This window comes from Stegostoma tigrinum, chromosome 25 (genome assembly GCF_030684315.1).
Source record: "Stegostoma tigrinum isolate sSteTig4 chromosome 25, sSteTig4.hap1, whole genome shotgun sequence".
NCBI lineage: Eukaryota > Metazoa > Chordata > Chondrichthyes > Orectolobiformes > Stegostomatidae > Stegostoma > Stegostoma tigrinum.
The window spans coordinates 22,482,295-22,505,990 of record NC_081378.1 but is presented as its reverse complement, the minus strand read 5'-3'; the positions used below and the strand labels follow the sequence as shown (position 1 = coordinate 22,505,990).

Sequence of the window (23,696 nt, the reverse complement as noted above, 5' to 3'; positions counted from 1 at the left end):
TGAGAAACAGGAAGACAAGGGATATTGGGAGGGAACAAGGGAATAAGAAAACCTGGATTGCTCTTTCAGAAAATTCGGTGATGGTTTACTGTAACAAATGTCTGCCTTCTGTGTTGTCCAATTCTAAATCTATTATAGTGAAAAACTGGGCTTGCATATGGACCACAAAAGAACCATGTTCTTTAGGCAGCAGGCTCAGGCTTTTCTTTGCAGAAATGATTTTTTTTTCATTTTTATAAGGAAAGAAAACATGAATCATCGGTGTCAGGTTGCTCATTTTTAAACCAGCAAGTTAACTGTATGGGTTTTGATCAAGACAGTGGAGATTTATCATTGGAGGGAGAAAATTTTACTTTTTCTTACTTTTGTTTCATTTGGGGTTCAAAGCTGTTGATAAAGAATGAGGATTTTTTGTAAGACCATTACGTTTTCTGTGAACCTTTCAGTTGTATAAAGTATTTGCATATAGCCTGGGAAATGGTGAATTGACAGAGGGCAAATTATGTAAGTATCTTTGATCATGTATATTGTGTTTACTCTGAGAATAATTGTCTTCCACTCGTCACACACTTGTGCATTTTTGCTTTGAAAATCTCATGCAAATGAATTAAACTGCAAATAATTAGTACTCTCGTGCATGTTTAGGAGATCACGATCTGGATAACATTACAAACAGCTGAATAGTTGCTAAACTAATTGAGTGAAAATCAGAATGGTATTATTTAGACTGCTTGGTGACCTCCGTACTTTTCATGTTTTACCCATTCATAGCTGCAACTCCTGCATGGCCACTTGCAATACACCCACACTGGCGTATCATTCTAAAAATTAAATAATGCTTTGTTTATACTTCTTATGCTTTTCAATGGTTGGACAGAGGTCAAAGCAGCAGGTAAGATATATTTCATTCCACTGAAAAGAAATGTCAACCATTATATACAGCTTGCCAAAGTGAAGATTATTCTCTGAAGCTGTAAATTAAAAGCACTACATTATATGGTTGACCCATTTTAAAAAGAAGTTCTAGAAATTACCATACAAATAATCATCAGTATTTCACAGGAAAACTTTGAAGAGATGGCTATTGACTGAATTTGTAACTTATTTTGTGGGATTGATTTTTACAGAAACCTCATCATATTGCCCATTATTTGGTTTTAATCTGTTGTTAGTTCGAAATGTCTGTCCTTGGATTTGTAGGCCATAGGTAATGTTTGGTTTACTAAGGTACAGCTCCTGTTTGTCATAAGGAAGGTAACATGACACTAATTTGAAAACTGCTGAGCTGAAACTTACTGAATGTTTGCTGGGCTGTTGAATTAAATTACAATCTATTATTAAGGAACACAAAGCCACTTATAGCTTCACTATGAGTGACTGGTATCTTCAACAACATTATACTTAGTAATTTTCTTAACAGATTTCTTTTGAATTCTGAATTGAAAATCTAACCTTCTTTGAATTCCGTTAAAAAGGTTAGATTGATTGTTTAAGTCGCCTTTTTTATCTTGAATGGAAGAAAAAAAATTAGCTTAACAGAGTGTAAACGGTCAGGTTTTTAATAACGATAAGGTTAGTAAATTTTAACCAGTTTAATTTTTTGATTGTATGTAAAAGCTTTAGAAAATTGCATGGAATCCTATGTTCAAATATAGTTTGTACTTAAAACTATGCATATTAAAAATGTGCTTTTTAAAAATAATGTTATACAATTTATTATGTTAATTTAAATCACATGGAAGCTCTTTTGGTGACAACAAATTCCCTCAAACAGTGAGATGAAGGGTGTTCCTTTTGTTGTGTTAGTGATTTAGGGAGGAATTTTGTACCCAAAGGTAAATCACCTGCAGCTCTGAAATGGGGAGTTGAGGCCTAATTTTAACGTCTCACCCAAAGAATGATACTTCTGACAATGCTGCATTCATTGGAGTGTCAATTGACATTGTGGAGTTGGATTTGAATAAATAACCTTTTGACACCAAGGTGCAGCAAGCTGACTCGAGGGGATAGCGAAACGGAGAAACAGGCATCATATATCTTTATAGCGTCTCAATGCAGTAAAATGTTCGAGCATTAATTATAGTGTGATTGAAACTAAGTTCCTGATAAACTAAGAAATTTCATCATTAGGTGGTTCCAACTTATGTTCTGGTAAAAATATGCTACTAAATATGAACAAACCGAAAGTGAACAATTTTTGTTTAACAGAATTGAAATTTTATGTGCCATGACATATTATAACTTTCCATTCACTATCACATACTAGTTATTTAAGATTTAATACTGGATTAAGTACTTTTTACACCTTTATTTTCTATTTATTTTGAAATCTCTTTGAGGCCTTATATAGATTTAAGAATTTTAATGGTAGCTCACAAGAACATAGAACATTACAGCACAGTACAGGCCTTTCAGCCCTTGATGTTGTGCTGACCTGTCATACTGATCTGAAACCCATCTAACCTACACTTTTCCATGTACGTCCATATGCTTATCCAATGACGACTTAAATGTACCTAAAGTTGGCGAATCTACTGCCATTGCAGGCAAAGCATTCCATTCCCTTACTATTCTGAGTAAAACTACCTCTGACATCTGTCCTATATCTTTCACCCCTCTATTTAAAGCTATGCCCACTCATGCTCGCCGTCACCATCCTAGGAAAAAGGCCTCTCTGATTATTTTATATGTTTCAATTAAGTCACCTCAACCTTCTCTCTAACGAAACAGCCTCAAGTCACTCAGCCTTTCCTTGTAAGAACTTCCCTCCATACCAGGCAACATCCTCGTAAATCTCCTCTGCACCCTTTCCAAAGTTTCCACATCCTTCTTATAATGCGGTGACCAGAATTGTATGCAATACTCCAAGTGCAGCCGCACCAGAGTTTTGTACAGCTGCAGCATAACATCTTGGTTCTGGAACTCGATCCCTCTATTAATAAAAGCTAAAACACTGTATTCCTTCTTAACAGCCCTGTCAACCTGGCTGGCAACTTTCAAGGATCTGTGTACATTGACACCGAGATCTCTCTGCTCATCTGCAGTACTAAGAATCTTACCATTAGCCCTGTACTTTGCCTTCCGGTTACTCCTACCAAAGTGCATCACCTCACACTTGTCCGCATCAATCTCCATTTGCCACCTCACAGCCCAGCTCTGCAGCTTATCTATGTCTCTCTGCAACCTACAGCATCCTTCGTCACTGTCCACAACTCCACCGACCTTGGTGTCATCTGCAAATTTACTAACCCTTCCTTCTACGCCCTCATCCAGGTCATTTAAAAAAATGACAAACAGCAGTGGACCCAACACCAACCCTTGTGGTACACCACTAGTAACTGGTCTCCAGGATGAACATTTCCCATCAACTACCACCCTCTGTCTTCTTTCAGCAAGCCAATTTCCAATCCAAACTGCTATATCTCCCACAATCCCATTCCTCCACATTTTGTACAATAGCCTACTGTGGGGAACCTTATCAAACGCCTTGCTGAAATCCATATACACCACATCAACTGGTTTACTCTCATCTGTCCTTGACCAACAAAGCCACACCTCCCCCTCTTTTACCACCTTCCCTGACCTTAATCAAAGATCTAAACCCTGCTACCTGCAACGTCCATTCGTGACCCTGCTCTATCCATGTCTCCAAAATGGCCACAACATCGAAGTCCCAGGTACCTATCCGAGCTGTAAGCTCACCTACCTCATTCCGGATACTCCTGGCATTAAAGTAGACACACCTCAATCCAGCTTGCTGTCTGCCAGCACACTCCTGTGACAGTGAGGTCCTGTCCATGTACTCCTGACACTCATCCTCCTGCATACTAGGACTACACCTCAGTTTCCATCCCCCTAACCCTATGTGTAACTGTGTTCCTGAAAGAGTACAGACCCTAAAACGTGGTACTAATACTAATAAACTCACTCATAAGTGACCCTCCAGCAGTGAATCTGTAATCAAGTGCTCTTTGTTTTAGGGATTATTTACAGTGATCCCTGTTTTTTACAAATATACAAACAAATTTTACTTGTTTCTTTTTTCTAATTATAACGACTAAGTGCAAGGAGAAGAATAGAACGAGAGTATTTAAAGGATGATAAAAGCAGGGGTGTTTGTCTATTTATTTGCAGTATGAAAAAGCTGACTCAAATTCAATGAACTGCATTCCCTCTTTCCAGGCTGTATTATGATTCTCTGACCCATGTGCAGTGCTACTGGTCTATCGTTTTCATAGGAAACTGGAACAAATCATAGAATTCATCTTGGGTTTAATGTAAAAGTTATTGTATCCATGGAATAATAAGTTGACTTCATTGACTGTAACTTGGTACTCTGCAGATGAGACATAATGTATGGTGAACTCTTTAAATGTAGTGGCTACGTATCATGGATGCTTTTAGTTAAAGATTGCAAATTGAGTTTGAGAAATTGATCAGCCTATGTTTTGCTTCTTTATGCACTAATTATTGTTTTTAAATTGATGTGCATTCTATTCACTGAGGAAGTTTTGGCTAAAGGGAAGACCTGTTTTAACATCATTTTTGCTTACTGAATTGCTTTATTTTCAAAGATCCCAGAAAGCACTCATGGCCCAAAAACAGGGGGAGCTACTGCCATTTTGTGCTTTATAAGGAAAACAAAGACACAATGGATGCTATTAATGTCTTGTCTAAATTTTTAAGGTAAGTTTTTACATATTTTTTATACCAAATGTTACTATATATTACAAAAAGATTTTACTGTTCTGCTTTTCAGTTTATGTGAATTAAAATTGGTGAAATACATGCATATTAATTCATGTTAGTTGATCATTACTTTGTAGTGGGGAGTTGTATCAAGTTGCATTTTCTTGAGGTCACACAGAGTATGTATAATGAAGTAAGATGAGGGAGGAATGTGAAGTATGATCGACAAGAGAGATGCTTTAAGCTCTGGACTGGAGGGAAAGGAGAAGAGGAGGCAAGTGGCCTTGATGTTCTTTGCATCTAACTCCATTGGCAATATGTTTATGTGGTACACCTGCAGGTAGTATGATAAGTCTGACTATATTGGAAAGCCTTTCTAAGGCTACCAAAGAAAGTTCAACAACATGCATTGGTCTAGTAATTTTTTGATTATGCAATGTCAGTATTTGATTGCATACAGTGTAAATAATATGTTGATCAGTTTTGACTTGTTTATTCACTCATGTGTTCTGGGCATTGCAAACTGGACCAGCACTTAATGCCCATCCCTAATTTCCCTTGGATACAACTGAGTAGCCTTTTAGGCCTTTTCAGAAAGCAGTTAAGAGTCAGCCACATTTTTGTGAAATCACATGAAGGCCAGATTAGGTAAGGACACCAATCTCATTGCCTATAAGACATTAGTTAAACAGATGGGTTTTTTTATGACAATTGACACTGGTTTTATGGTCATCATTAGACTTTTGTTTTATTGAATTCAAATTCTGCTTTCTGCTGTGATGTTGAGCCCAGGAAACCAGAACAATACTTGGGTCCTTGGATTCCTAAGCCAGTATTTTCCCTTGAAACGCTATTTTAGTTGCTGAAATAACTAGTCAGTTCATTCTCTTGCTGTTTTTTCAATAGGCCATTTCCTAACTTGATTACTAGTTCTAACTGCAGTGCTGCTTACATAGATTTCTACAAAATTATGGAATCATGTTTAGAAGTTGTGAAGTAATTCTTTCTTATGTTTTGGTGTCTCAGTTCTGTATATAACTCTAGTTCAAACCTCAACTATTGGCTTTCAGTCCAAAGTTATGCATTTACAAAGCTGGACACTTTTTTCAGATATTTGTGTTTACCCCATCTTAAATATTTTTCTCTTCAATGTTTCTGCAGAGTAAAGCCAAATATATTTTCTTACATGGGAACTAAAGATAAGAGGGCTATAACGGTACAAGAAATTGCAGTTGTAAAGTAAGTATTGCCTCACGTAGTATGTAGTTATTGAACTGCTTTGCTGACAAACCCCTCTTTCGAGGTTTTTTCTATGATGTTGTTATACTTTATTCCAGGCATTGCAATTGAATTGGACTGATTATGTTTGAAACATTTAATGTATGACCTTTTGCGTTCTGGATGCTGTTTACATCAGGCCATTTTGTTGGCTTCAACAGCTATGCTTAAATCCTGTTAACAGGTTCGGGGCTCACACCCATTGATTCATAAGTTGCGAACAGTACTTATAACTGTTTTGACCATCTTGCATTGATGATTCCAGATTGCATTACTGGATTACACAGAACCATAGAAATGTAAAAAATAGAACCAGGAATAGGCCTATTCAAGTCCACTTTTCAATATGATCATAGCTGATCATCCAACTTAGTCGTCTGCTTTCTCCCCATACTCTTTGATATCTCTAACACTAAGAACTATATCAAACTCCTTCTTGAAAGCATTCAATGTTTTGACCTCAATCACTTTCTGTGACAGAGAATTACACAGGTCTACCCTTCTCTGGGTGAAGAAATTTACTCCTCATTGGTTACTCGCCAAGGGAATAAAATGCTTCATTAAGGAGACCAGTTAAAAATATGTGAGTCCGGTCATGTGAATTAATACGTCTTCATTTTAGATATTTGTTCAGGTCCACATTTGTGACCTGCATATCTTCATGTTAATATCATTTCAATAATATGGAAATCTTAAGCTTTATGTCCTGAAGTTTGTTTTAGGAGGAATCATGTAGACTGACAAGAATGATTTAATTTTCAATGTCATGCAGGTGTAACATGCTTGAATTTCTTCACAGAATCACTGCAGAGAGGCTTTCTCATCTGAACAAATGTTTAATGAACTTCAAGCTAGGAAATTTTAGTTATAAAAAATATCCCTTGAAGTTGGGTGAATTGCAAGGAAATCATTTTACAGTTGTTCTGAGGTAAGGTTTTTAAGGAATAAGAAAAGTTTATTTTATTTGTAATTTGTAAGTTAACGTTTGTTATATTCCAGAAAAAAGGACTGTGTATCTTGGAAATCATTCCCATTTCAAACGTCGTGAATGTTAATAGTTAATCGCTTACACATTGCCTCACCTTTTTATTTCCTTTATTGTCATACCACTTTAGTGTTATGAAGGAGTGATTAACACCAACCCCCCCCCATAATTGAAACTGAAACACCCAGAGAAGCTCGCCTTGCCTTTGTAATCTATTCAAGGAGTGGTTAAATGAAAGAAATCCCTGATACTGAATTTATAATCAACAAGTAATAATTTAATTATCTAACTCCAACAGTTAACAAATTAACAGAACTGCTAACAAACCGAAAAATCGCCCTTGTAACTATTCCTGAATAAAATAAAATTCTACATCCCACTTATATAAACCAAATTAATAAAAAAAATGAAGCTTAATCATAGAATCCCTACAATGTGGAAACAGGCCCTGCAGCCCAACAAATCCACACCGACCATTGGACCATCCCACCCAGACCCATCCCCCTTTAACCCACCTAATCTACAGACCAAGATAATAAAATGTGAGGCTGGATGAACACAGCAGGCCAAGCAGCATCTCAGGAGCACATCCACCTAACCTGCACATCTTTGGACAGTGGGAGGAAACTGGAGTACCCGGAGGAAACCCATACAGACACAGGGAGAATATGCATACTCCACACAGCTAGTCGCCTGAGAGTGGGATCGAACCTGGGTCCCTGGTGCTGTGAGGCAGCAGTGCTAATCACTGAGCCACTATGCCGCCCTGTCTCAAGTTACAGCCAGGTTAAATCTTCCGGAATGTTCTTTGCCTTCTACATTGTCCTCCAGTTAGGAATACCTTCCTCCGTCAAATTTTTGTGTCAGGAAAATGAGCTAAGAGTGCTGTAGTACCTTTACTTAGATGGTGCTGACTCTGAGATATTAGAGATTTCTGTGAGAGACAGTGATTTTCTCTTTCTTTAGAGCTGATACCTGTTGAGAGCAGATGACAGTTTACTCTCACCCTGATTTTCAAATGACTTATTTTATACCCTTGATGACCCACTAATTCCTTACGATAGGATTGGTCCAAGGTTGTCAACACCATCAGATTTAAATTTAAGTGGGCATTGGTATCTAGGGCCTGGTTTAAATTAATTGGCTAAATTCAGAAACCTTGCCTTGGTAAAAATGCTGTTTTGCTTGCTAACAATATTGTCTTTTGATACAATGTTTCAATTTCAATCTCTAAGCATTTGTTGATGCCTACAGACACTTTTTAAAATCTCCAAGCTTAAAAAACTTACCTTTTAAGGGAGCCACATACTCTTTCCCTCCCCTATCGTTTTACAAGCAAATTCTAACGTCCTGCCTTCCAATCCATAAGTACTATACCAACTTTGCATATGAACATGATCAGGCTATGAATTTTCCCCATGATTGTTGTAGAGATACACAGCAGAGAAACAAGAAAGCTTAAATAAGAACCTGGATGTAAACAGGATAGAAAAATACTACAATGCATTTGGCTGATACCAGAAGCTAATGTCCTTCAATCACTCATCCCCACAAAACCTCAACTGATGCCTTATTAAATGTTTCCAAAGTAACTGCCATCTCTTGTGGTTGCTTTCGTACATTCACTACCCTTTGTGTAAAGTAGTTAATTGTCTTGGAACTTCACACTGAGTTTGTTTGGAGTCCAGATTTGTGACACTTTTTAATCTTTATAATTATTATTGCATGAAGTGACAAGAAAATCTTAAACTGTCTACCCAGACCAGATTTTTGTAAGTGCCTTTGATTTTGGAATGTTCCTGAACATTTAGGCAATCAATTTACATTTTTCCCCCTCTATAATCCATTATCCCATGCTCTTCAACCCTGTCCCCGGCTAGACATAAGTTTACTTTCCCTTTTTGCACCAGCTCTGTTCTGAATATTCTTGTATTCTAAATTTTTAATCTGTGGTCTTTGCTGTGTAACATGGTGACCAGAATTGTACTCGTCCTGGGTGTGACCATTCCTGTGGATTTGTTAGACACATTATCAGCCCCTGGAATTTTGCTCCATCTTTTCAGCTTTCCTTACTACTGCTTCACATTGCAGAACTAGATTCTGTGAGCAATCCATCGTTTCCTTTCTCGTGTTGTACCCGAAAGCTTAGCACCATTCACTTTATCACGTCGCCTATTTATATTTCATTTCCCCAATCTTATTACATTTATTCACATTTAATGTCATTTGACACTCATCAGTTAATCCAGAATGCTTCGTATTTGGCTTGGTTTCTCCATTTTTTCACTCCTTCCACTCTACTGGTAGATACTGTTCCAACCTCTTTGTTTAGCTTCTATAAAACTGGCTTACATCTGCAGTCTGTTAATATCAGTATTAGTTCAACTTCCTTTAGCTTATTGCTTTAAAATCTACCATTTTGAATTTGAATGTTACTAATAGACATTTTCCTTTCCATGGTAAACCTAACTTTAAACTATTGTATTGTTTTCACTTTTGTAACATACTTACTCTTACCCATTTTGTTAAGTACTGGTTTTCTTATTACTTCATTCAGTAGTGCTCCCATTCATATCACTTTCTTGGCTAGTGACACTGTTTAATTGTCTAATATTGTCTCTCATCAATCATATTGTTGTTGTTTTGATTGCCATTCATTTGAGGATTGGCTCATAGAATTATGTGGAGCTGAGTTCTCAATGACATTTCTAATTAATAACCATCAATTAAACAGGCTAGCTGTTTGTAGAAGCATTATTTGGTGCTTATTGCCCAGTGTATTGTCTCATTTTCACGAGAGAGCCTTTTTAACACCTAAATTTAAACAACATGGAACAGTTAAGGGGAGAGCTGATACCATTATCTCTATCCTGAAAAGTGTGAACAACACAATTAAACATAAAATATGTGAATTCATTGCTAATATCCTCCTAATTGCAGCATAAAGACACGCTGCCCTATTTAATAATGCTTCCACTAAACATCATATTTCAAAGGCTGTTAGCCTGGATATAACAGCATAGGTTCACTTATGCAACTTCCAGGCAACTTTTAAAGACAGGTGTTGTCTCAAAACTTATGAGCTCTCCAAGTCTGCAATGTTATAATGACTAGTTTTAGATTGTGCAATATGCCACCTACCTATTGAGAAGTTCAGTGAATAAGATATATCTTGTTAACTCGTCACTCAATGTTAATAATCTGGCTTCCCCTCCTGCCCACTTTTGTGATCGTTGTCAGGTCGAGGTCTCTCTTTGTATGGCTCTTTGTCAGATTCATAGAACATAGAACAATACAGCGCAGAACAGGCCCTTCGGCCCTCGATGTTGCACTGACCTGTGAACTAATCTAAGCACCTCCCCTGACACTATCCCATCATTATCCATATATCATCTCAAATTTCTGTCATGTGGAACCAATGCTGCACTTACACATCACCTCAGAGCATTAAACTACGAAGCAGAAAATGCACAGAATTTAGTTTAAACTATAATTACAAGTGAAATTATAGTCTCGTTTACAGAGAATGATTAATAATGGAATGTATGGATATCAGCAGCTTAAAAACCCATGAACCATCTTTTATTGAAGTTATAAGTATCTTGGTATAATATTTGAATAGGCATAGTTTTAGCTAAAATCTTACTGATTCGTATTTATTAGTTGCAAGTTAAAACTACAACCCTGGAGGCACGAAACAAGACTGTCACATTGGAAGTCTGTCTTAACTGGAAATATAAAATGCGTCATTGTTCAGGTTTATCTGCAGGAATGTTTGCTTGCCCCACACTTGCATGCAAAGGCATTTCATAGTCTGAAAGCTAGATTTTATTAGTGAGGACTTGGAAAGCACAGTCAGCATTAGACTTTGTTTATTTGGCAGCACAAACAGCTGAGTAATGCACTAAATTGCAAATAAACAGCTAAAGGGCAAAGTGAATTTGTTTGGAACTGGTATATTTTCGTTTTAGCATGATATATCTCTCTTGCAAAATCAAATTTTACCTTTTAATCTTTGTAACTTGATGTGGACAACTTTAAAGTTCTTATTGATTGTATTTGTAATTTTTTTTAGGAATATCACAGGATCAAATGAACAAGTAGAGCAAGCAATGACTTCACTGAGGGACGTTGGATTTATTAATTATTATGGAATGCAGAGATTTGGAACAACAGCAGTTCCTACTTACCAAGTAGGAAAGTAAGTTAAACCTCTATTTTTAACATTTCTGTAGAAATGGTCCCATATAGCGCACTAGCTGAAATATAGCAAAGGCTAATTAAGGATAAATGCTTTGATTTTTTTTCAGGCAAACAAGTAAGTAATAGTCTGTGGCATCCAATATTGGCTGACAGCAGGATGCAGAGGGTGAGGGTGAAAGGATGTTTTTGTGATCAGAAGTCTCTATCCAGTGAAGCTCCACAGGGCTCGCTGCTGGGGACCTTGCCTTTTAATGGTGTACATTAACAATTTGGACTTGAATGCAGGGTTATGAGCAAGAACAAGTTTTTAGATGATATGAAAATTGAAGTGGTAAATAGTGAGGAGGAGGAGGGCCATAAACTATAGGAGACTATCAACAGATTGTTAAGGTAAGTAGAACTGTGGCAAATGGAAAACCTCAAAGTGTGAGGTAATGCACTTGGGGAGGACTGACAAGTCACGGAATTACACTATTATTGGTAGCTCCCTGGGAAAGTACTGAAGATCAAAAAGGTATGTCCACAGATTCCTGAAGGTAGCAGGTCAGATAGAGAAGGTGGTTAAGAATAAATTTGGATAACTTGTCTTTGTTAACTGAGGCATAGAATACAGAAGTGAGAAGATTATGCTTGAAATATATAAAATGTTGGTTCGGACATAACAGGAATACTATGTGCAGTTCTGCTTACCACATTACAGGAAAAATGTGATTGCAGTAAAGAGGGTGCAGAGGAGATCCACCACAGTGCTGTCTGGGCTGGACAGCCTGAACTATGAGGAAACAATCAAAGCCTTTAAACTTTCCACAACAAGTAATATGACAAAGAATATGGAAAGAGTTGGGTTCTAATTTCAGACACAGCCGAAAAGGGGATAAGTATGAGAAGATAGTCAATGTTGGACTGAAGATATTAAATGCATGTGGTATACAAAACAAGATAAATGAGATGGTAGCAGCAATTGAAATTAACAGGTATGATGTTGTGGGCTTCACAAACCTTGGCTGATGAGGGATCAGGGCTGTGAACTATCAGCAGATGGGCAGAGTGGGTAGAGTTTCTTTGTCAGTAAGAAATGAAATTAGATCACTAGCAAGAAACGATATAGGGTCAGACGATAATACAGTCATAGAGATGTAGAGCACAGAAACAGACCCTTCAGTCTTACATGTCCATGCTGACCAGGTATCCTAAATTAATCACGTCCCCTTTGCCAGCATTTGGCCTATATCCCTCCTGAACCCTTCCTATTCATGTACCTGTCCAGATGGCTTTTAAATGTCCTAATTGTACCAGCCTCCATCATCTCCTCTAGCAGTTTATTCCGTACACAGACCACCCTCTGCATGAAGTGCTGCCTCTTAACTCTCTTCTTAAATCTTTCCCCTCTCAACTTTAAACCTATACCATCTAGTTTTGGACTGTCCTACCCTGGGGAAAAGATCTTGATTATTCACCCTATATGTGCCCTTTATGATTTTATAAACCTCTATAAGGTCACGTCTCAGACTCTGATGCTTCAGGGAAAATAGCCACAGCCTATTCAGCCTTTCCCTACAGCTCAATCCCTCCAACCTTAGCAACATTCTTATAAATCTTTTCTGAACCCTTTCAAGTTTCACAGCATCCTTCCAATAGCAGGAATGAATGCAGTAAAAGAGGCCGAACCAAGGTCCTGTCCATATGCAACATGATGTCCCAACTAGTATACTCAATGCACTATCCAATAAAGGCAAGCGTACCAAATACCTTCTACCTTCTTCACTACCCTGTGTACCTGCAACTGTACCTTCAGGCAACTATGAACCTGCACTCCAAGGTCTCTGTATTGTAATGCTCCCCAAGACCTTATCATTTGTGTGTAAATCTTGTCCTGGTTTGCCTTTCTGAAATGCTGCATGTCACATTTATCTAAATTAAAGTCCATCTGCCACCTGTCGGCCCATTGACCCTTCTGATTAGCATCCTGTTGTACTCTGAGATGACCTTTGTCACTGTCCACTCCACTGGTTTTGGTGTCATCTGCAGACTTACTAACCATACCTCCTGTTTTCACATCCAAATCATTTATATAAATGACAAAAAGCACTGGACGCAGCACCAATCCTTGAGGCACACTGATGGTCGTAGACGTCCAGTCTGAAAAGCAACCCTCCACCACCATCCACTGTCTGCTATCTTCAAGCCAATTTTGTAACCAAATGGCTAGGTCTCCCTGGATTCCATGTGATCTAACCTTGCTATCCAGTCTACCGCACAGAGCCCTGTCGAATACCTTGCTGAAGTCTATATATACAACTTCCACCGCTCTGCCTTTATCAGTCTTCTTTGTAACCTCTTTTAAAAAAAGCTCAATCAAGTTAGTGAGACAGTTGTCCTCACATGGAGCCATGTTGCCTATTCCTAATCATTCCTTGCCTTTCTGAATACAAGTAAATCCTGTCCCTCAGAATTCCCTCCAACAATGTATCCACCACTGACATTAAACTAGTCTGTAGTTTCTTAGCTTTTCCTTATCACCTTTCTTCAATAATGGCACCACATTAGCCAATCTTTGGTCTTTTTCAGCACCTCACCAAGGCTATCAATGATATGAATATCTAAGCAACTGCCCCAGCAATCACTTCCCTAACTTCCCACAAAGTTTGGGGTACATCTACCAAGTCCCAGGGGTTTACCTACCTTCATGCATTTTATCTGTGTGGATAGAGTTGAAGAACCAGAAAGAAAAAATGACCATTGTGGAAGTTATGCAGAGGCCTCCTAACAATAGTCAGGATGTGGGGCAGGAAATAAATTAGGAGGTTAAAAAGGCATATATGAAAGGCAATATTACAATAGCGTGGGAACTTCAATGTGCAGGTAGACTTGGAAAATCAGGTTGGCAGAAATCCCAAAAAAAGGAATTTGTGGAACCTCTGAGATTTTTTTTGCAGCAGCTTGTGGTAGAACTAACTAGGGAACAGGTAATTCTGGATTTGGTGATGTATAGTGAGGCAGACTTGATCAGGAAGTTAAAGGTGAAGGAACCCCTAGGGAGCACTGACAACAATATTGTCTACAATTTGAGAGGGAGAAGTTTGAGTCCGGTATAATGGTATTACATTGGAGTAAAGGTAACTACAAAGCTATGATGAAGGAGGTGATGAGTTGATTGAAAGGGTAGCCTGGCAGGGAGGACAGTGGAGCAAAGGAATGGCAGGAGTTTCTGAGGTTAGAAATTCATCCCAGCGAAGAAGAAACATACACAGGGAGGACAAGGCAACGAGAGCTGACAAGGGAAATCAGGAACAGCGTAAAAAGAAAAGGGGGCTTTCCTTTTTCTATGTAGTGAAGATTAGTGGGAAACAGGAGGATTGGGAAGGCTTTAAAAACCAGCAGATAACCAAAAAAAGCAATTAAGTGGGGGGAGAATATGAAATCTGAGGGTAAACCAATTAATAATACAAAAAAAGATTGCAAGAGGATTTTTTTTAAGATATCTGAAAGGTAAGAGAGGGACAAAACTGGACAATGGACTGTGGGAAAATGAGGATGGAGAAATAGTAATGGGGAACAAAGATATGGTAGAGGAACTGAATAGATACTTTGCATCAGTCTTCATGGTAGGAGACACTGGTAGCATACCAAAATTTCGAGTCGGGGACTGAGGTGAGTATGGTGGCCATCATTCAGGAGAAGCTGCTGGGGCAAATGCAAGTTCTGAAGGTGGATAAATCACCCAGACCAGATAGGGTCCACCCCAGCACTTTGAAGAAGATAGCTGAGGAGATTGTGGAGGCATTGGTGGTGCTCTTTCAGGAATCATTGGTAAATGGCTAGTGTAACACCCATAATTAAGAAGGGTGGGAGCCAGATGGCAGAAAATTACAGGCCAGTTAACCTGACCTTGGTCATTGTCAAGATTTTATAGTCTGTTACTAAGGATGAGATACAGAGTACTGGGAAGTACATCGTAAAATAATGCTGAGTTAGTCTGGCTTCATCAGGGGAAAGTCATACCTGACAAATCTGTTAGAATTCTTGGAGAGGGTAACAAGTGATTTAGACAAAGGAGAGGCAGTAGACGTGATCTGTTTGGATTTCCAGAAGGCCTCTGACAAGATGCCATGCAGGAGGCTGCTAAATGAGAGCCCATGGTGTTAGCAGCAAGGTTCTCGTATGGATAGAAGCAGATTAACTGGTAGAAGGAATCCTTTTCAGAATGGCAGCTAGTGACTAGTAGAATTCTGCAGGGCTCAGTGTTGGGACCACAGCTCGTTACGCATTAATGATCTGAATGAAGGAACTGAGGACATTGTCAGTAAGTTTGCAGATGACACAAAAGTAGATGGAGGGACAGGTAGTGTTGAGGAAGTGGTTTGCTGCGGAAGGACTTGGACAGGCGAGGAGAGTGGGCAAAGAAATGGCAGATGGAATACAATGTGGGAAAGTATGAGGTTATGCATTTTGATAGGAGGAATAGAAGAGGAGGCTATTTTTCGAAGTGGGGAAAGGCTTTGGAAATCTGAAACACACAAGGACTTGGGAGTCCTAGTTCACAGTTCTCTTAAGGTTAACTTATAGGTTCAGTTGGCAGTTAAGATAGCAAATGCGGTGCTAGCATTTAATTTGAGAGTGCTAGAAAGAAGAGCAGAGGTGTATGCTAAGGCTATATAAGGTTGTGTTCAGACTGCATTTGAAATATTGTGAACAGTTTTTGGGCCCTGTTTTTAAGGCTTGATGTACTGGGAGCGAGTCCAGAGGAGGTTCATAAAAATAATTTCAGGCTTGAATGGCTTGTCACATGAGGGTTTAAGGACTTTGGATCTGTAGTTGATGGACTTTAGAAGGATGGAGGCTGAAATCTCATCGAAACTTAAAAAATACTAACCAGCCTAGATATGGTCGGCGTAGACAAGGTGTTTCCACTATTGGGGGAGGCGAGGAGCCTGAGATTGAAGGGTTGACCCTTTAGAACTGTCATGAGGAGGAATTTCTTCAGCCAGAGGATAGTGAATCTGTGAAACTCATTGCCGCAGAAAGCAGTGGAGTGTATTTAAGACAGAGATAAATGGTACGAGATCAAGGGTTACAGGGGGAAGACAGGTAAATGAGGCTGAGAAACACATCAGCTGTGATCAAGTGGTGGAGCTGACTTGATGTGCTGAATGGTCTGAATTCAGCTCTTATATTGTCTTCTAGACTCATGTTGTTTTCCTTGGAGATGGGAACTGATAGAGGTGCATAAAATTGAAGGATATTCATTGGGAGGATAGGAAGGCACTTTTTCTATGAGTAGACGAGTCAGTAACCAGGATACATAGATTGAGGGTAAGGGGAGAATTGTGTATAAATGTTTTTCACCGAGAGGGTGGTGGGAGCCTGGATTTGAGTGCCTAATAGGTTTGTTGAACTAGAATATCTCATAATATTTTAAGCAGCATTTTGGTATTCACTTGCATTGCTATAGCCTCTAAGGCTAAGGGCCAAAAACTGGAAAGTTTAATTTGTGTAGTCAGATCTTTGACTAGTGTGAACACAGTGAGCCAAACAGCCTGCTCTTATGCTGTATATAGGAGTCCAAGCTTATTTATGTAATGAACTATAATGCCAGAGACACTGTCAATATTTATATCTTTCAGATGGTACTTTCTCTGTTCCCATTGAAATAAAGATGATTCACAATTAAATATAAGACAGACATTGAGCATGAGAGTTCGGTATGCCAGAAGTGAGCATGTTTTTGAAGCAGTTCTGCTTCACAACAGACAAAAATAAAGGAGAGTAAAATAGTTTGCATTTATGTAGTAATTCTGTGTTCTTAGGGCATCTCAAAATGCTTCATATACAACTTGAACTTCTCAAATATAGTTAAAAGTGACAGCCAATATGTACCCGGTAATGTCTTCAAAACGCAGTGACATGAATGACCAGAGAATTTATCTTAGTGACAATAGTGTGGAATATGCTCAACCGAATAATTAGGTCAGACCTAATTCCAAAAATGCCACTTCTGGTAATTTAGCGTTTGTTACGTTGCAATATTGAAAAATAGGATCAACTTAGATTGTGATCAGATCTCTGGATCGCTTAAGCTGCTGACTGAGATCAGAAGGGAAAACAGTCCTGTTAGATCTTAATCTTTGTTTGAACCTAAAATTTTAATGAACGAAGTTAAGCTTTTCATCTTTGTTTTAATTGAATAGAGCAACAGTGTATGATAGATTTACTGAGTGAACCTTTTGCCTTGTTATCAAAACTAAATTGATCTGAAATTTTATTTTAATTAATGGTAATGCTGCCAAAGTTATGTCCCGTTTCATGAAACTAGTTTCATACTGAAATATTAAATGTTTCAAATCATAATTTTGAGAAACCAAAACCTGATGAGCATATGCCCATTATAATCTTCCCTTGTTTGCTATGGTACTTTCATCTATTTCCCTTCCCTTTTACCTTTTCTTCAACCCTTCTCTTTCCATCCTATTCCTCAAATCATCAAACACAAACACTGTTCAGGATGAAGATTCATTGGGGCATTTTATAAACGACTAGTCTGTTTCTGTGACCAGTTCTGATGAATAGATAGCGTAGATAATGATAACATCAACAGGAAGAATGACATTAATATAGAACATTACAGCACAGTACAGGCTCTTCGGCCCTCGATGTTGTGTCCACCTGTCGTACCAATCTGAAGCCCATCTAACCTACGCTATTCCATGTACGTCCATATGCTTGTCCAATGATGACTTAAATGTACCTAAAGTTGGCAAATCTACTACCGTTGCAGGCAAAGCTTTCCATTCCCTTACTACTCTCTGAGTAAAGAAACTACCTCTGACATCTGTCCTATATCTCTCACCCCTCAATTTAAAGCTATGCCCCCTCGTGCTTGCCGTCACCATGCTAGGAAAAAGGCTCTCCCTGTCCACCCTATTCTAACCCTCTGACATTGTAGAGTAATTCTACACTGTATCAAAATTCAGCCAAAACTTTGATCACCGGCATGTGTAAATAACATTGCACTAAAAACACCAACAAAATTATGATGAAGCTTATAACATTCATTGTTATTGCAGATGCCACAGGAACCTCAGTTGAGGGCAGATGTGTGCTGCCTTATTCCCCATTCAAAAGCTTTGAATGGTGTCAACTTTATGTAATTGCATACTACATGTTGAGTTTGTTCATTTCAGTCCAAGTTTCTTTTTCATGACATTATAAACATTAATTCAGGTATTGAAGTTACCTATTACAAGAATGGAATTGCATTCCTTCAAGTTTGAATTATTGTTGGAGATTATTTTAAATTTAAATTTTTTTAAATTTGCTCTCTGCCTCTCACTTTTCTTCCTGTTCCTACACTCAATTTAACATTCAATTCAGCACTCTGAATTATACTCCCTTCTTTTGTTATCAATTTTTTTTCTAAAAACAACAGTACAGCTTGAAACCCTTTTAAATCATCCATGGAGCTAATTAACATCTCAGTTATTTTATAGAAACAACTGTGTATAGGCTGGTTCTCTGTGAGTCTTTTTACATGTTAAGACTTGTATTTATTGTTCTCTATCCTGTGGACAGCCAACTGTCTCACTTGTTGTAGAGCTCGATGAATGTAGCAAGCCGAGCAGGAAAGCTGACATTTCGGGCCTAGAAAGAAGGGTCCAGGCCCGAAACGTCAGCTTTGCTGCTCCTATGATGCTGCTTGGCTTGCTGTGTCCATCCAGCTCTGCACCTTGCTATCTCAGATTCTCCAGCGACTGCAATTCCTAATATCTCTGTCTCAGTTGTGTTAGTTTTGAAAAGATCAGTCAGGAGGATGATCTAAATTGGCATTAATTTATGATGATTGGTATAGAATTCAACTTGGCTTCCAACACTGAGGTTACAGGAGTTACATTTGTACAGATGTCTTTTACTTGATATGTGGATATAGTAAGTCCACATTCTTGTAGTGGGTTCAGTTTTTCTGCATTGTTTATGTTGATTCAGGGCCTCCTCTTCTATTAGAAAAACATCAATGGCATCATCAATTATTATTGATTTTATTGTACTTGAGGCATCCTTCATTACTGTAAGAAAGGTTGGGGAGCTGGGAACTGATTTAAATGTTTAAATTCCGTAATATTATGTTTGTTAATTCTAAATATGCTGTTCTGTTTCTCTTATATTTGCCATTATTTTCTGGCGATGACGACCTGTTCTGTGTTTTGTTGGACATGTGTTTTGATTGTCATAACTGGTTGTGTTGTTTAGAGCAATTCTGCATAACAAATGGAGTGAAGTTATGGATCTAATCCTAAAACCTCGACCTGGAGGTAGAAATTGTTACATATTCATATATCCAATATTACCAAATTATTTTTAGTCAAGAAAATTTCAGCATTTGATTGGTAAAGTTCATAAAACGTTTCACAGCGCTCCTATCTCTACCCTATCCTATCTCGCCTTTAGCAGAGAGAGGTTATCTTGTGAAATGCAGAGAAGAATGGGCTAAAACCAAGGATCCTGAGGCTGCATTGAAAAAGCTTCCAGTGAAAAGATGTGTAGAAGGACAGTTACTGCGAGGCCTGGCAAAATATGGAATGAAGAACATTGCATCAGCGTTTGGTATGGTAAGTTGCAGCTAGTACATACTTGAGAGGAGCATGACCACCATTGGTTGGGCCAGTTTCTGTTCTGTACTGTACCCTGTAATCCTAGTCGCTCACTTAAATTCAAAGAATTCCTTTGCTGTGTTTCAATAGGATTGATTTCAATTTGATTTTTATCCAGTTTCTGAAGGAATAGTCATGATCTGTCGTGTTCTTAATATAATTGTTGAAATGTGCACTTCACTTGCAGTGAAGCAACCAATGAAAAATTAAGCCTGTAAACTTGAAGAGATTGCAAGTATTCATTATTAATAACTTTGGGGATGAATTTAAATTGAATCTACTTAAAAGCTTGAAGAAAAACATTTTGTCTTTTGAAATTCTTTGGATGTCTAGGTGTTGAACGCTTGGGATTTGAAAAAGTCACTTTGATTTACCATATCTTTCTTTTCAGATTCCAAGGAATAATCGACTAATGTACATTCACAGTTATCAGAGCTATGTGTGGAATAAAATAGTGAGCAAAAGGATTGAAAAATATGGACTTAAAGCTGTGCCAGGAGATTTGGTACTGAAAGGAGGTAAATTAAATATTCCTGTTTAGTTAGATCTGTACTATAACCCATCAAACTTAGACTTGTCTCTGAATAATATTAATAATTAGAGACTGAACAATGGTACTCTCTGTGTAATTTGTACTGTAAGGTGCGTGATGAAGTGCTGAGTGTGCAAATAATCTTGATGATATCTACAGAATTCCAACTAATCGGTTAATTGTTATAAGACAGTGGGAGCAGCATCAGATTTTTTATTGCTTTACGACAAGATGAACACGTTAATCAGGGACTTGAGTTGTTTTTAGGCTGGAGACGGTAAGGTCAGCTAGTTTCTTTCTTAAAGGTCACGGAATCATAGAATCCTGGAGTGCAGAAATAGGCCATATAGTTCATTGAGTCTGCATTGACCCTCCAAAGAGCATCCTACCAAGACCCACACTATCCCCATAAACCTGCATTTACCATGGCTATTCCACTTAGCCTATCCATCCGTAAACGCCATGGAGCAATTTAACATGGCCACTCTAATCTGCACATCTTTGGACTCTGGGAGGAAATCGGAGCATCCAGTCAAAACCCACTTAGAAATGGGGAGAATGTGCAAACTTCACAAAGACAGTCACGCAAGACTGGAATCGAATTTGGGTCTCTGGCATTGTGAGGCACCAGTACTAACTAATGTGCCACTGTGATGCCCGATTAATAGATCAACTTAAGTATTTACTCATAAGCCAGCTTTGACAGCTTTAAGAATGGATCTCCAACAAGATTGATATATACAGCAGTACGTGTGAATTCCACGCACTCAAGCTACCTGCTGTAGGTGGTGTTGCATTTTTTCAATCTGGTGGATTCAGGAATCAAGTTTGAATAAAGCTTTGACATTTTTTACATCAGTGAGAATATGACTTGTACTATCAGTGAAAATTTTTTGCTGCAAATGTTGATTTAAAAGAATTAGGACATGCTTAGTAGCAACAGTCAATTGATATAAAACAGATGAAAACTGCCTGTTGTGTTGATTTTTCAGTTACAGCAGTTCCAATTGAGGAATCTGATGTGGAGAAACATACTATACATGACGTAGTGTTGCCTTTGCCTGGATTTGATGTTCTGTATCCAAAACATGAAAGTAAGTTATTAGCTGGTGCTTTATTCAATTATGTATCTTATGCCACATGTTGAGAAAAGCTTGTATTTAGGGCAAACCCAATAATACAGTATATTGATGTATGTGAATCTAGCAAACCAGAATACAGTCATTGTTTTACATTCTGGGGTTTTGGTCTTGAGCGATTGCTCCCAATGGGAGGCTGTGTGTGTGGGAGTCTGCCCTTTATCATCAGGAATTTAACATGGAGGGTACTGCAGAAGTGGTGTGCAATGGCGTATTATACGGTTCATGGACTCCTAGGCCACCTGTATATTTTACAGTTTTGAGAAGTCTATATTTCATGTTTACACATGTGCTAGATTGCAACCCCTATTTCAATATTTGACAGGATTGCCTCTGAATGTTTGGTTGCACTTCAACCCTAAACTCCCAATCTTCGGCCACCCAGTGCAGAGGGGGTTCAGACAGGTTGGAAGAATTCCACAAGGGCTGCTCTTGGGCCTGGTTAATGTGACCATTTTTGTGTTATAGGCAGCATGCATGGAGAGGATGCTTGGATCTGATCGCCTGCTTTTCTGTTGTAATGTCTGTGCCAAGGTGTCCCTAGGGAGTGAGTTTGTGTTGTCTACTGGTACTGATGCTTTCTGCACCTGGTAAACCATTTGTACCCTCTCCAAAGCCCCTACATTCTTATCATAGATTGGCAACCAGAACTGTACACAGTATTCCAAATATGGCCTAGCTGAAGTTATATACAGCTGCAACATGGCTTGCCAATTTTTTTTTACTCTGTACCCTGACCAATGAAGGCAAGCATGCCATATGCCGCCTTGACTACTTTATCCACTTGTAATTTAGCACATTCAGGGAACTGTATGCATAGATACCTCTATATGTTGTTGCTGCTAAGGGTTCTGCCATTTACTGTATACTTCCCTCCTGCATTAGATCTTCCAAAATGCATCACCCTGCATTTGTCTGATTTAAGCTCCATCTGCATTTCTCCACCCAAGTCTCCAGCCTATCTATATACTGCTGTACACTCTGGCAATCCTCCTCACTATCTGCAGTTTGCCAATGTTTGCATCACCTACGTTTGATTCCAGCTTTGGGTGACTGTGGAGTTTGCATGTTCTACTTGTGCCTGTGTGGGTTTCTGCTGGGTGTCCCACTTTCCTCCTACTGGCCAAAGATATGCATGTCAGCTGGATTGGACATGCTGAATCACTTGTGTTGTCCACTGCTACTTTGTCTTCTATGACTAATGTAGTTCTGTATCCATCTCACCAGCTCACTGCAGATATCTTGTGACTTCACCTTTGTAAAAACCTGCTATGAAGGACCTTGTCAAAGGCTTCACTAAAATTCACATGGACAATATCTATTGCCCTGACCTTACCCAATAAGCTTTATAATTTCCTCAATCAACACAATCAGTTTGTGAGACATGACTTTCCACACACAAAGTCATGCTGCGTGTCCATATTTTACCGAGTATAAGTAAATCCTATCCCCAAGAATCTTCTCTAATAAATTCCCTACTACTGACGTAAGGGTCACTTGCGTGTAATATCCCAGATTTTCCCTGTTGCCCTTCTTAAAAGAAGGAACAACATCGACTAGTCTTTAGTTCTCTGGGACCTCTCATGTGACAAAAAAGGATACAAAGATTTTGTACAGGACCTCAGCAATTCTTCATTTGCTTCCCCCGGCATTCTGGAATAGATCCCATCAGGTACTGGGGACTTGTCTGCCTTAAGGATTTTTAAAGCACTCACCACCACCACTTTTTTTTATATTGACATGCCCCTGAAGGTCGATACACCCCACCCGAGACTCACCATACACGATGTCCATCTTTTTGAATACCGATGTAAACTGTGTTCATTAAGGAGCTCACTGTCTTCCTTCAGCTTAATGCATAAATTCCCTACTTCATCCTTGAGTGGATCTCCCCTTCCATAGCTACCCTCTTGTTCCTTGTATATGTATAAAACACCTTGATATTTTCCTTAGCCCTGTTTCCCAAAGACATTTCATGGCCTCTTTTAGCCTTTCTAACTCCTTGTTTGAATTCTTTCTTGCTATCTTTTATAACCTTGGAGGGCTCTGTCTGTCTTCAGTTTCCTGAACCTTGTGTATTCCTCCTTTTTCTTTTTGATTAAGCTCCCAATTCCTCTTGTCATCCAGGATTCCTGAATCTTGTCATCATTATTCTTCTTTTTCGCAGGAACATGCTGGTCCTGAATTAATCAACTTACCTTTAAAAGATTCCCACATGCCAGATG

The 23,696-nt window shown here is 38.6% G+C and overlaps 1 protein-coding gene across 7 annotated transcripts in view; it reads left to right on the top strand.

Annotated features, from left to right (window-relative positions):
• pus7 (pseudouridine synthase 7) overlaps positions 1-23,696 on the top strand; it is a 76,040-nt gene that overhangs the window by 38,858 nt on the left and 13,486 nt on the right. For 6 of the 7 annotated variants that reach the window (XM_059654553.1, XM_059654555.1, XM_059654556.1 and 3 more), the window contains 8 exons: positions 4,575-4,686; positions 5,851-5,928; positions 6,767-6,895; positions 11,028-11,153; positions 19,400-19,461; positions 19,598-19,758; positions 20,192-20,318; positions 21,325-21,426. In XM_059654553.1, coding sequence (XP_059510536.1) covers positions 4,575-4,686; positions 5,851-5,928; positions 6,767-6,895; positions 11,028-11,153; positions 19,400-19,461; positions 19,598-19,758; positions 20,192-20,318; positions 21,325-21,426 — 897 coding nt within the window. The remainder of the gene's footprint in view (positions 1-4,574; positions 4,687-5,850; positions 5,929-6,766; positions 6,896-11,027; positions 11,154-19,399; positions 19,462-19,597; positions 19,759-20,191; positions 20,319-21,324; positions 21,427-23,696) is intronic. The other variant, XM_059654558.1, reaches the window with a different exon arrangement.